The following is a 14,215-nucleotide window of genomic DNA, read 5'->3' on the forward strand; positions in this document are numbered from 1 at the left end:
CAGAGCAACCGCACCACCCATTTACCACAAACCATCCTTTGAGAATTAGCCATAGGGTGTATTCATTGTCTTTTGTTTAGTTTTCTCTTCTGGCACAGTACAGTTGAGCTGCCTGGAGCAAAGAATCATTATTAACATTTAGTTGGGGCTGTCCCCATGTTTAAGCATGCCTGTGTGTGTATATATGAGTGTCTGTGTGCATGTACGTTTGCAAATGTGTACTTGTGTTTGTGTGAGTGTATGTGTGTGTTTGAAAAGTATGTTCCAGGCCTCTGCTAAATACATCACCCTGTCACTACATTGCATATATGTGTGCTGAATTTCCGAAGCACTTTTGGTATTTAGAACTTTGCAAACCTTGCGATCTTTACTTCCCCTGAGGGAGCCACCACATAAAAACAGGCTCTTTGAGAACAAAAAAACATCTAATGGTTACCAGTGCTCAGCAAGGAGATAATGTTAAAGTTTATCAATTAATGGGTATATATATATACCTTTCATATTAAAAAACAAGACTGTGGTTTAAGATTAAATGATGAAGTATTACCAAATTTATCACCATTTGTTTTTTTAATTGAGCCCGGACTTTAACTTCAGATGGTCATTGAGTAATGGAACTTTTGGTTATAATCTGTAACTAAAATTCACAATTTAAACTCCATAATTCAGCCAGACTTTTAATTTGGGTTTATTAAATACAAGTACATTCAAACATGATTTGAAAGCATGGTACCTTGAGGAAAAACAATTGATTCAAGACAGTACTTTGTAATAGTATTGCATTCATAAGATACATTGTTTAAGATATGAATCTATAACTGTTTGACTTTCCAAATCTTGCCCAAAGCAACAGCATGCAGGGATTTTAGCACTCCAACAGAAGACTCCAAAGTAGATACTGTATATTGCTGTCTGCTCTCCAACAAATAACACAGAAATCAGTGTCAATCCCGACTTCAAAAACAATCTATGGCATTTCTCTAAATGCTTTGATAACAGGTTCCTGGCCCCAGGCTGCGGAAATCGGGGCCGTACAGTAACTGAAAACATGTGCCTGCAATTCTCAGACTAACTCAACATTAATTTGTGTTTATTTAGAAAATTACCACACTTCCCCAAGAGAACTCTGAGGCAATATCTTTATTTTTCAGTGGGAGGTCCCATTAAGATTTATGGCTAGGCCCAACGTACAAGTACTTCACATTAAAAGCACTGCCTCAAGGCCTTTACTGACTCAAAAGCCAAAAAGTGTTGTTGATTTCTCCCTCTGTCACCCAATACAGTGGTCTTTGACTTTTAACCTGAGAACAGCCATTGAGAGGAGCATTTTCCTATTCAATGACAAGAAAACATTTACAACAAAGGTGTGAAGATAGGTAATAGGAGATACCAGATAACAGTAAAAAATAATTGCAATTACATAGCACATTTTATTAAAAGAGAACCAGAAGTTCTTTGAAACAACATTGCAGCACATACGTGAGTAATGCATAGCAGTGATTATGAACCAGTAAATTCTACAGTGGAATTTAGCCAGGATCTTAGGGTTAACATTACTATTCCTATAAACAGTATACTGTACCTGTAATAGAATCTTTAATGCCTAAGCAGTCAAGATCTCTGTTTAATGACTTATTTGGAGGATGACAGCTTCCACATCATGGGGGACAGGCACTTCAGTCTATCAGACCTTTTGTATCAAAGGACAGTATTTTCCTTACATATAAGGAGTTCTCTGAAAATGCATCCAATGTAATCATTTCTGTCTACTATGGCTCAAAATAAAATTATTTTTCACAATAATATTATTGTTATAATATATAAGTTCTATGTACATTCTTAAGTTAAGGTTTTTAGTATGAACAGTGGTGTATCTTCTCATAGAAAATGTTAATGGATTTCTCAGGATGCTTAAGTAAAGGTGAAATATTCATTAAGGAAAATAAAATTATATTTTCAGAAAAGAATACAGAAAAAGTAATATCGAATTTTTCAGATTAAAAACCCATCTAGAAGGATATCTCTTTGATTCCTACAGTACATGCCTTAGTGAGTCTCCAATTGATTCCTTGCTACAGTCCCTCTCTGAACCTTCTGTCACCTCAGGCTGGTTTTGAATGAGTAGAGGATATTATTCTTGGCACCAGGATGTCTACACTGTCAGATGTACTTTATTATCGATGTAATCAGCAAATAATATTACATTTTAAAATTTGATGGAGTTGAAGCAATAATACTATTCACAGGGAATTCATAAGGATTACACTTGACCTAGTGTAAAATCCTAAAATCCTTTTTGGAAGAGTTATTATTGCAGTATTGTTCTAACATTTTACATTTAAAATGAATTTATATTCTGAAAATTTCTAGAAATGGAAAAAGAAAGGAAATGTTTTAATATCAGTTAATATATTAAATATCAGTTAATAATCCGTTTCTTTAAATATTTTGCTATGATTTGCAAATGTATTTCAATGATGTATTTCATATACTCATCTCATATTTCGTTAGTGCTACTCATATTATTATAGTATAATTCCAGTTTTATGCAGAGCAACAAGGTTAATATTATCATAGTTTAGATAGGTAGCTGGGTCAGCATGCATAGGCTGCAAAGGAACAAGTAATAGGTTTATTCCATGCTGAAAAGAGAAGAAAGAAAACACAAGGGCCTATCTGAACATGGACAACATGGACTAAACCTATTACTTGTTCCTTCATATACAGTAGTACAGTAGTAGACTCGTATAAGTACCTGGGAGTGCACATCGACAATACACTGGAATGGTCTAAGAACACAGAGGCCATCTACAAGAAGGGTGAGAGCCGACTTTACTTCTTGAGGAGGCTCAGGTCCTTCAATTTGTGTGGAAAGATGCTACATATGTTCTATCCGTCGGTTGTGGCGAGCGCCATTTTTTGGGTGGTGGTATGCTGGGGCTCTGGGATTAGAGCAGGGGATGTTAACAGGCTGAACAATCTCATCAGAAGAGCAAGCTCTGTTATTGGTTCTGACCTGGACCCACTGGAGGTAGTGGCAGAGAGGAGAATAGTGTCCAAACTGGAGGCCATCATGTACAAAGTCTCCCATCCCCTCTATGACATGGTTGTGAAAATGAAGAGCAAGTTCAGCAATAGGCTGATCCAACCACGGTGCGACAGGGAGCACTACAGGAGGCAATTCTTGCCTTCTGCCATAAGACTGTACAACGCATGGCTACATTGACACTGACCTGTTTTGGACTAAACAGTAAACATCTGCTACATCTAGCTTTCCTGTTTATAACCATTTTTGTGCAATACATGCCAGGGACTTGTGCAATACATTTATATTTATATTGTGCAATACAACTTTTTGTGTACTGTTCTGGTTTGTTCTTTGTGTATTCTGGACTGTGAGTAACTCTTCTTAGTGCACTTCTCACTGACTGTACTGATTGTATTGTATGTATTGTATTATTGTATTATTTTGTTACACTGTGCTGTGTTGACTGTGTTAAGCTGCTTTTGCACTGCAAATTCCCTCACGGGATCAATAAAGTATTTATCTATCTAGTTGCTTTTTCTTGATTGAATAATAATAACAAAAATTGTCAATATGAAGTGACACAGAACTGAATGGACAATTTATGTTTGTCTATCTTATTTTATGTTAAGTGTATTGAGACATTTGCTATTTCATTTTCTTATCTGTGTTATATATACAGTGTCTTAGAAACATTTACAAAATTGTAAAATTGAATAAATGATTGAAGTTGTGACCAGGGGCATGGTGGTAAGCATTTCCTTGTGTTCAATTTCTGGAGTGCTATCTGCAAGGAGTTTGTATGTTCTCCCTGTGTTATGGTGGGTTTCCCATGGGTGTTTTGGTTTTCACCTGCAGTCCAAAAAGATACTGGTAGGTTATCTGGCTTTGGGTAATGTGGCCCTGATGTGAATGCATGTCTGTGTCTGTTTGTGCTGCAAAGGACTGTCATCCCATCCAGGTTGTATCCTGCCTTGTGCTTGTTAAAGTATGCTCCAGCAGTTCCGGAACACTGTTTTGGATGAAGAGGTTAGAAATGGATAGATGATGGATGAATTCAATTGTGCCTTCAAGAGTTATATCTTTTGTTTACCTTTTTCTTAGTTGTACTAAATGATGTGCTAAATAGAAAAAGTGATTTTCTCAACCATTACCAAAAGAACCTGCAGAATATTGTAAAAAAGAAAGGTCTGCCGCATGCAAAATGAAGCAAAGAAAGGGCAGTGCCACATGAAAAATGCTGAAAACTCTGTGACCTCCAATTACCATTTATTTTGAAAAGCAGGATTATCTCTCAGTTTGTAAAATGTATGTGTAATTCACATTTATACACACTATATACATTTATTCACACTATATACATGCATGCTGTCCTAAAAAAGAAAGAAACACATCTAAGCCCTTAACAACTATTAAGAATTTGAAATATTTTATAAGATCACTTTATTAGCCATATACAATTTCTTGCATTAAGAATTTTTCTTTTCGTATACCCCACTTGCTCTCCATGAGACACATAGACAGGGAGAGAAGCTTGGGGTCAAAGTACTGGGTTAAACATTGTACAGCACCCCTGGAGCAGCTGGGGTTAAGGGCTGTTTAGGAGCCCAATAGGGTAGAATTCCTCTGCTGGCCACGGGATTTAAACCAGCAACCTTCTAGCCACAGGTACAGATCCTTAGCCACAGAGCCACCACGCCACCATAAGTACAGACTTTAGAAGTACAGATTTTCATCTTATATATATTTTTATACTTACTACCTGATAGCTTTTTGTCTTGCTGAAGGGTTGGAGGGAGAGATATTTCAGTATTAACTGGTTAGTGCTGTTCAGACAGTACACATTTGCATATGTTTCTACATAGATTTTGCTAATTGTGACATTGTGTTCATTTCCTCAAATGGTTTATGTGTAACAGTATTCCTAATGCATACAGGATCATTCCTTCACTTTTGAAAATAATGCATTTAAATTCTCATCCTCCCATAACAAGTTCACCAAACATGTATTATCTTTTCACATCTCACTCGAACCTAATTTGTAGCTAGACTTCAAAAGCTAATCACACAATGGTAAGCAGTTGCAGTAAGCACTAAATCATTAGGTAAATTACAGTGAATTTCTATGTATTCATGATTTTTCTTTCTCTTTAGATCTGTCATATCTTATGTAATTTGCTTTATTGATGTACAGTATGTTGCAACTTGCTGACTTGTGCTTCTGCATTCTCAGGGTGAAATGTAGTAGTTTAGTATATAATATATGAGTGCTAAAACATCACTGATGGAATAACTGGAACACATACAGTACAAGCTGGTATACTTGAAAAAGATGTACACACTCTTAAGATTCTATGATTTTACATATTTAGACATACAGTATCTGACTTTCATGTAGTCCTCTCCAAATCCTAAAAGTAGATAAATATAACCTTATGTGAGCATTTTAAATTATTTTAATTTTACTTTATGCATTATTTATTAAACAAAAAAACATCCAGCATTCACTACCCTCGTGTGAAAAAGTGCACCCCATGATTCAGTAATGCTTGGAACCCTGGCTTAACTTAATAACCTAATAACTTAAAGTAAATTATTCATGTAAGGGTTTAACTGTCTCTCACATTAACTAGGAAAAATTCTTGCCCACTCCTTCTTACAAATGGTGGTGTTTGAGGGCATTCATTTATGCACAACTTCCTTTAGGTCCAAAGATCTGGACTTTGACTTGACCATTTCAAGATCCTGATTCTTTCCTTTTTTCAACCATTTTACCATTTCAGACAAGGCTTCTGAATATTGACTTATTAATCTTTTTAATAACAATGGCAAAATAAAATCTGTGTAATTTGTCACATGAGGTTAAATGTATCTACTCTTAGGACTTGGTGAGGACTACAGTAGGTGAATGTGTGTACTTTCTTTTTCACATCACTATATATCTAACAATGCTTGAATGTTTCATGTGATAGACTGATTCTAAATAGAATGAAAATAACAGTTTTGTTAGCAAATAGGTCATATTGAAAAAAGCCAGAATAAGTTTCTTCATAGAGCTATTTTTTATCTGAATGTACATTCACGCTGTACTCATTTCCAATTATATTTTGTAGTATAGTTTATAAAACATTTGGGTTTTGTTTACAAAACAGTAGAAGATGAATTTGTAGTCCACATGTCCAAAACCATGTTTTATCACTGAAAATGACACATAAAATGCCAGCCCCAGGGTGTACAGGTAGGAGCTGGGAGAGAAAAAATATCAATATAAAGAAGTTCCGATGCTGATGAACCAAAAAGAAAGCCAGCATATTTTTTGTCTTGTCGGAAGATTGCTGATTTATTCCATGTCTCCACAAACATCTGTGTACATCTGGGGAAATGATGCAACAATGTCTTATATCTGCTTGTGGACTGACCCACTATTCTTCTTCTCCATATCTTTAGTCATCATTCTTGCTGGTGGAACGATCCACTATCCTTCTGCTTTAAGAATTTAGTGGACTAGAATGGTATTTATAGTCCCAGAAAAAGAACAGTCTAGTTTCCATTGGAAACTGTTTCTTACATTTTGGTAGTGTCATTGCACACCTTGCAGGAGTTGTGCCAGTGAAGGTTTTAGGAAATAGAATAAAAAGCAGCAGTTAAGCAGCTGTCTTTGCTTAACAATCTTTGTTTATGTTATTTAACATAACACAAAATTAACTAAAGTTGTTAATGCTTATAGCAAATAAAGGCAAATATGTTTTAAGTACTGCTTTGAACTAGACATCATGAAATTCAATGTAGGTGAAAATACACTTGTTTAGGTAAGTAATCGTGATGTAAGAGTTTATAGCAATACCTTCTACATATTCCTAAAGATTATACAGACATATGCTAAAACATAGTTTCATTAATTGCTTTCTTTCAACACGTGTATGGTTCTATGAAATGCATTTATTAAGGTTTATTAAAATTACTTATTCATCAGTCATCTTAATTAAGCATCTTCTCATTCAAGAACTACAGATTATATACATGCATTGCAGTACAGTTTGTATTATATAATGGGGACAAAATTTAAATTGTTTTTGATTCTGTATGTGGCATACACCAAAAAACAATTTCTCTGTATAAGCATATTTATTAACTTAATTATGCTATTTTTATAATTCTGATAATAATATACAGTGCCTTGCGAAAGTATTCGGCCCCCTTGAACTTTTCAACCTTTTGCCACATTTCAGGCTTCAAACATAAAGATATAAATTTTTTATTTTATGTGAAGAATCACCAACAAGTGGGACACAATTGTGAAGTGGAACGAAATCTATTGGATTTTTGAAACTTTTTTAACTAATAAAAAAATGAAAAGTGGGGCGTGCAAAATTATTCGGCCCCCTTGCGTTAATACTTTGTAGAGCCACCTTTTGCTGCGATTACAGCTGCAAGTCGCTTGGGGTATGTCTCTATCAGTTTTGCACATCGAGAGACTGAAATTCTTGCCCATTCTTACTTGCAAAACAGCTCGAGCTCAGTGAGGTTGGATGGAGAGCGTTTGTGAACAGCAGTTTTCAGCTCTTTCCACAGATTCTCGATTGGATTCAGGTCTGGACTTTGACTTGGCCATTCAAACACCTGGATACGTTTATTTGTGAACCATTCCTTTGTAGATTTTGCTGTATGTTTGGGATCATTGTCTTGTTGGAAGATAAATCTCCGTCCCAGTTTCAGGTCTTTTGCAGACTCCAACAGGTTTTCATCCAGAATGGTCCTGTATTTGGCTGCATCCATCTTCCCCTCAATTTTAACCATCTTCCCTGTCCCTGCTGAAGAAAAGCAGGCCCAAACCATGATGCTGCCACCACCATGTTTGACAGTGGGGATGGTGTGTTGAGGGTGATGAGCTGTGTTGCTTTTACGCCAAACATATCGTTTTGCATTGTGGCCAAAAAGTTCGATTTTGGTTTCATCTGACCAGAGCACCTTCTTCCACATGTTTGGGGTGTCTCCCAGGTGGCTTGTGGCAAACTTTAGACGAGACTTTTTATGGATATCTTTGAGAAATGGCTTTCTTCTTGCCACTCTTCCATAAAGGCCAGATTTGTGCAGTGTAAGACTGATTGTTGTCCTATGGACAGACTCTCCCACCTCAGCTGTAGTTCTCTGCAGTTCATCCAGAGTGATCATGGGCCTCTTGGCTGCATCTCTGATCAGTCTTCTCCTTGTCTGAGCTGAAAGTTTAGAGGGACGGCCAGGTCTTGGTAGATTTGCAGTGGTCTGATACTCCTTCCATTTCAAGATGATCGCTTGCACAGTGCTCCTTGGGATGTTTGAAGCTTGGGAAATCTTTTTGTATCCAAATCCGGCTTTAAACTTCTCCACAACAGTATTACGGACCTGCCTGGTGTGTTCCTTGGTCTTCATGATGCTCTCTGCGCTTTCAACAGAACCTTGAGACTATCACAGAGCAGATGCATTTATACAGAGACTTGATTACACACAGGTGGATTCTATTTATCACCATCAGTCATTTAGGACAACATTGGATCATTCAGAGATCCTCGCTGAACTTCTGGAGTGAGTTTGCTGCACTGAAAGTAAAGGGGCCGAATAATTTTGCACGCCCCACTTTTCATTTTTTTATTAGTTAAAAAAGTTTCAAAAATCCAATAGATTTCGTTCCACTTCACAATTGTGTCCCACTTGTTGGTGATTCTTCACATAAAATAAAAAATTTATATCTTTATGTTTGAAGCCTGAAATGTGGCAAAAGGTTGAAAAGTTCAAGGGGGCCGAATACTTTCGCAAGGCACTGTAGCTATTTGATTTGCATAATACAACTTTGACTCTTTAAAAATGAAACAATATTGATGAAAAGTGGTAGCATTCAGTTTTATTCACAAAAGAAATGTATTCCCAACAAAAAAGACCGCTTGTTTTTGTTTGCAATCTCACCTGCTGTGCTAATAACCTTTTCACACTACACCATAAAATGCAATCAGAATGCATTGAATTCTTTTCATTGTCTACAAAAAGATTATTTCTGCATTCATTCAGTTATATGGGTATTCAGTTAAAATCCTAAACAAATAAACATTAATGGATATTCACTCATTGGCATGAAGAAATTATTTGATATTTTTTATTACAATAAATGCCACAAATTCAAAATAAATTGTCAGTGATCTAATGTCTATGCAATTCTGTTTTATAAACATTAACTTAAAATGTGCATGAACCAAAACCAATCAGTGTTTCTGTAGATTTTCATAACAGTGTTAGTTAAAAGCTACAGTATGTCATTTTGTAAGTCATATACAATATGCAAAATGCAAATCAGAATCCTTACAATCAGTTTATAAAGCTTCTTTTTCTGACATCTTCTTCCAATTTTCTAATTAATAAGAAATTCATCTTAACACAAAATATACTATAAATTGTAGGTTGTCTTAGCTATGCTTTATTGTTTTGATTTTATCCAGCATTTATAATATTTCCATATATAATTATTTTAAAGGAGGTAAAGGAGTTTATATATGCACATCTACAAAGGTATTACAAAGTTTAATCTTTGTTTATATGCTTTATACTGTATGTGCAATTCTAAATTAAGAGTGTCAAAGGATTGTTGATATGTAAATAATAAAAATAAAATCTATTTTTAGAACCACTAAAAAAATCTAAACATATAAGAAGAACAAAATGTATAGTTTTTCTCAAAACCTAGTCATGCTTGAAATCAACATTATATATACTAATAAGAAATGCTATTGAATAGAATTGGAAATGTTGGTACATTTTAATCCACTGAGTACTATTGATTTTATACATTCTGCTGTTAGGTTTTACCTAAACTATCTGATCTGTCAGTAAACCAACCTAAATCATGTTTACAGTGGTAAACAGCAGTCTAATTTCTCCTGGGGTATTGTAAATGAAATGTTCACTTAAAGAAACGTAACATCTGGAAGAATGGGAGTGTACTCACAGGTAGGAGGTAAAGGAGCTAAGGCTTCTGGGCACTGCAGAGAGTCCGAGCTCTGAACAATCCACAATTACCATGATGCCATCTTCCTCACACTGGCACTGATGTGGACACAGAGTGGACATTGTAAGGGCATGCTCCTGTTGTCCACTGAGAGTGGTGCTGCTGGCAATCTGGAGAATCAGGCAAATCAGCAACATTTTGCTTTCCCTAGCACTGAGTTTTAAGAATGTATAATATCTCTTTCAGGCACTCTTTTTTCTTTCTTTTTTGTAGCTATCAGTTGGGAGATCCCATGAGTCAGTCAGGCTGAAGGATTTCAGAGTTCCTACTCACGCCAGCCTCCCTCCTTCAGTCTGTCTGCCTTTTTGTCCTAACTTTACAGACCTTTACCTATTGTAGTGGAAGCCTATGTGTTGGAAGAGACCCGCTTCTCATTGGATAGCACAGACTGGGATGGGCCAAAGGGAGGAGTCAGCCTTTACACAGTCTGTTCAGGAGCAAAAGATAATCATTCAGAAGTGAAAGGACTAAGAGTGAGAGAGAGAGGCTGTACTCAGTACACTGTACAAAAGGGACCAGAGTCTAGACAAATGAGAGCTGATGTAATGTATGCTTTTATGTGCTATATTCCAGCTAGTTGACTTGTAGCAGGCATAATTTACAGCCACAATGTGAAGATACTCAAGATGAAATACATTTACTCAATGTGTATACTGTTTCATACTAGCAAATACTTTCTTAATAAAATGGTCATCCATTTATTGTTTACCAATGAGAAAATTTCATTTTGATCTATAAAGAAGAGTATACATGAAAATAATATGGTTATTTGTTTATTGTGGAAAGTCACAACCTCTTTTTAATTCCTGTCACCCCATCCTGCATACTAAATAGTTGCCATGCTTTTTCAGTCCCTTATAATGGATTATTTATTAAATTAAATTCAGTTCTAATCCATTATTTTCTTATGAAATAAATTAGGAATCACTCTTTGCAAAATCCATACACTACAGGAGTCGCTGTTCCCCTGTGCCTGCTAATGTAATACATAAACAGTATTATTTTAAAGATTTTATACTTCCAGTTAGAGTCTTTATTGCTGTCCTAAAGTAATTTTGTATTAGATTATGGCTGAATATTTTTATTATATATTGCAAAGAGTAACAGGTAGCATTTTCATCCCAAAGTATTTAGTCTTATCTGTTGCTCTTCCCATTCTGACATTATGGAACATATTTCTATGTGCTTTTGAGAATTTATGAAAAGAGTTGTCATGCTTTTCCTTTCATTGTTTTCAGACAGGACTCTGTCTATAGTACAGTATATACTGTTCAGTAGATGTATGCATCATGAACTGACAAATAATGCTTATATAAACAGTCCCTTTCTTTAACTATTCGCACCAACACCTTCAATTATATCATCTTCTCTTATGCATTTTAATCTCAGTTAAATACTTTGTAATTGTCTATTCCCCAGAAAATAAATGTACACAAGAAGCATGTGTGGTTCTTTCTTAAAAAAGTAAGCAAGAAAAAACGAATAAAGCTAAAGGTGCCAGAAGCCCTTAGTTTTAGCTTTGAAGGATTGCAGAATGTAAATCAATTTAAAATGGGAGAATTAGGTGATTGGAAGGCCATATGAGAACAAAGGCAGATTTCAGTGCTGTTACCAAAAAGTTGAAAAATACCAACTGGGGCACCTGTTTTCCAGCAATGCTGAAGTGTTGGGTTTCGAGTTCTGTTGCAACTACATGGTCCTGTTGAAAAGGCTCCCCTGAAACTCTGATCAAAGGCTGTCCACTCCCCTCCTCCCATGCTACCTTAAATGCCCCTTTAAACAAGCAACAGCAATCTTAAAGACACAAAGGACACACCAGTACCTGAGACTCACCTAAACTCTAATTCACGAAAGGCTATTTGAGCTCCTTCAAGCAGGAACTCAATTCAATTGACTAAAAAAGAAAAAACATAAAGGTTTTGTTGCTTCCCACTAATAAGGAGAGTGCAAGCAACAATTGGGGGAACTGTTTTAGTGCAGACAAAGTGTTAAATGATATTTTACAGGAAATAGTTCCCAGTATACACCACATATACTGTATATACTTTTCACATGAGCCTAAAATCCACAAAAGGTTCTTGATTAAGAATAATCATAAAGCAGGAATAATAGATGAGAGTTATAGAGTGATACAAAAAATGCCTTCATTCTCATCCCACACCTTTATTACCTTGTAATGTCAGGGCTTCAACCTAAGAAATGTACTGGAATTGTAAAAGTTATAAAAATGCACTTGGCATTTTGAAAAATTGCTAATTCCTACAAATATTCTATTTTAGTTTTTTTTTTTAATTGGCAATGACAATAGAAAATGAGGGAAATTGTTTAAAAAAATTTAAAGTTCATTTTTACTTTCACAGTTTCCATGTGAATGTGTTATGATTCCATGTTTAAAGCTAATAAAGAGTGTTAACATGTAAAGTGATTAGTATTAATTAATAACTCTATTTGTATAGGTGGCAAGGTGGTGCAGTGGTTAGAGGTTAGGAAACTAGAAGCTCAACTTCACTCATTCCAGCCGAAATGCTGGAGCCTAATTCGTCGACTGGAAGCTGCTCAAAAACCACCAGTAATGCTGTCGCTAGTCATCTCCTTCAGGTGCCAAAAGCACCTTTAAAGAAGGAACACCGACGTCAAGTGCGAGACACGTGGTGGCAGTACTGCCGCCAAAAGATAGGCGGATTAAATGGTGACAGACCAGAGCCAATCAAGGAATCGGAGCTCAACTTGGTCTTACACAGCGTAAAATCAGGCACTGCTGCAGGGTATGACAACATCCTGCCTGAGTTTCTGAATCATTTAAGCCCAAAGGCGAAGATATGGCTAACTACATTCTACACATGGATCATGCAGGAAAAGAGGATCCACACGTATGGCACCAGGCAAAGGTATGGCCATCCCAAAACCTGGAAAGGGTATAAACAGTGCGGCTACCTACTGTCCGATTTCCTTGCTTTCCGTGTGTTTTAAGTTACTGGAGCGTTTGATTTTCCAGAGGATCAGCCCGGTTTTGGAAAACTCCATCATAGTTGAGCAGGCAGGTTTCAGACAAGGATGTAGCACTTGCAATCAAGTCCTTGCTCTGACTACGTTCATCAAGAACGGATTACAGCAAAACCTTAAAACTGGAACAGTTTTCCTTGATCTAACAGCAGCATATGATACGGTGTCGCATGCAGGCCTGTTGTTGAAACTATCCATGCCATGCTGGGTAGTCGAAATAGTTTAACTTTTCCTCCAAGACAGAAGGTTCTGGATTCACATGGGAGACAAATGCAGCTCTTGGAGAAAACAAGCAAACAGGCTACCACAAGGTTCAGTTTTATCTCCAAGCTTCTTCAACGTCTACATCAACGACCTACCAGTGACCAAGTCTTGCAAATTCATCTATGCTGATTATATTTTCCTCAGAACCCATGTCACACATTCAATGAGATAGAGTGTGCTGAACAAAGACATGGAGACGATGGCGGAGTACCTCACAAGGTGGCGTCTCCAGCCAAGTGCGACCAAAACTGTCTCCAGTGTCTTCCATCTGCACAGTGCAAAGGCTAACCAGGAACTCAATATCTACCTCAAGGGTCGGCGTACTAAGCACGACCCGAATCCCATTTACCTGGGTGTGACCTTGGATAGATCGTTGACCTACCATGAATACTTGAAGAGGATAGCAGTAGTTGGAATAATTTGCTTAGTACAATAAATAATTCGCAGGTACAAGTTGGGTGCGAGGGTTCAGACACTTAAGTCAACAGCACTTGCTCTGTGCTACTCAATAGCAGAGTACTGTGGCCCAGTCTAGTCCAGATCATCCCACACCAAGCTAGTTAATGTGCAACTTAACACATCTATGTATACTATCACTAGAATGCTGCATCCTACTCCACTATCATGGCTGCTGGTACTCAGCAACATCCCACCACCACACCTACGTCGACAGGAAGTTACTGTCAAGCTGTTAGCCAAAGTCCACGCGAATAATAGGTTACCGCTCCACGTGGACATTGTGTTTCATCCAACAGAACGCCTGTCCTTGAGACGCCCAGTCCGGTTGGATCTGCCGCCATTGAATATGAGAGCTGTTTCAGCTTGGAGTGCTGAGTGGTCAACAACAGACATCGTGAACCACTCCCTCTTGGCTGAACCATCTGTTTGTC

At 36.8% G+C, this 14,215-nt stretch overlaps 1 protein-coding gene across 3 annotated transcripts in view; it reads right to left on the reverse strand.

The window, feature by feature from the left end:
• Positions 1-10,367, reverse strand: part of lgr6 (leucine-rich repeat containing G protein-coupled receptor 6) — a 254,807-nt gene extending 244,440 nt beyond the window's left edge. For all 3 annotated transcript variants that reach the window (XM_088639760.1, XM_088639761.1, XM_088639759.1), the window contains exon 1: positions 9,999-10,367. In XM_088639760.1, the coding sequence (XP_088495886.1) occupies positions 9,999-10,195 (197 nt within the window). In that variant the 5' untranslated portion in view covers positions 10,196-10,367. The remainder of the gene's footprint in view (positions 1-9,998) is intronic.
• Positions 10,368-14,215: the final 3,848 nt, after the last annotated feature.

Source organism: Lepisosteus platostomus, chromosome 7 (genome assembly GCF_059453375.1).
Source record: "Lepisosteus platostomus isolate fLepPlt1 chromosome 7, fLepPlt1.hap1, whole genome shotgun sequence".
Classification (NCBI taxonomy): Eukaryota; Metazoa; Chordata; class Actinopteri; order Semionotiformes; family Lepisosteidae; genus Lepisosteus; species Lepisosteus platostomus.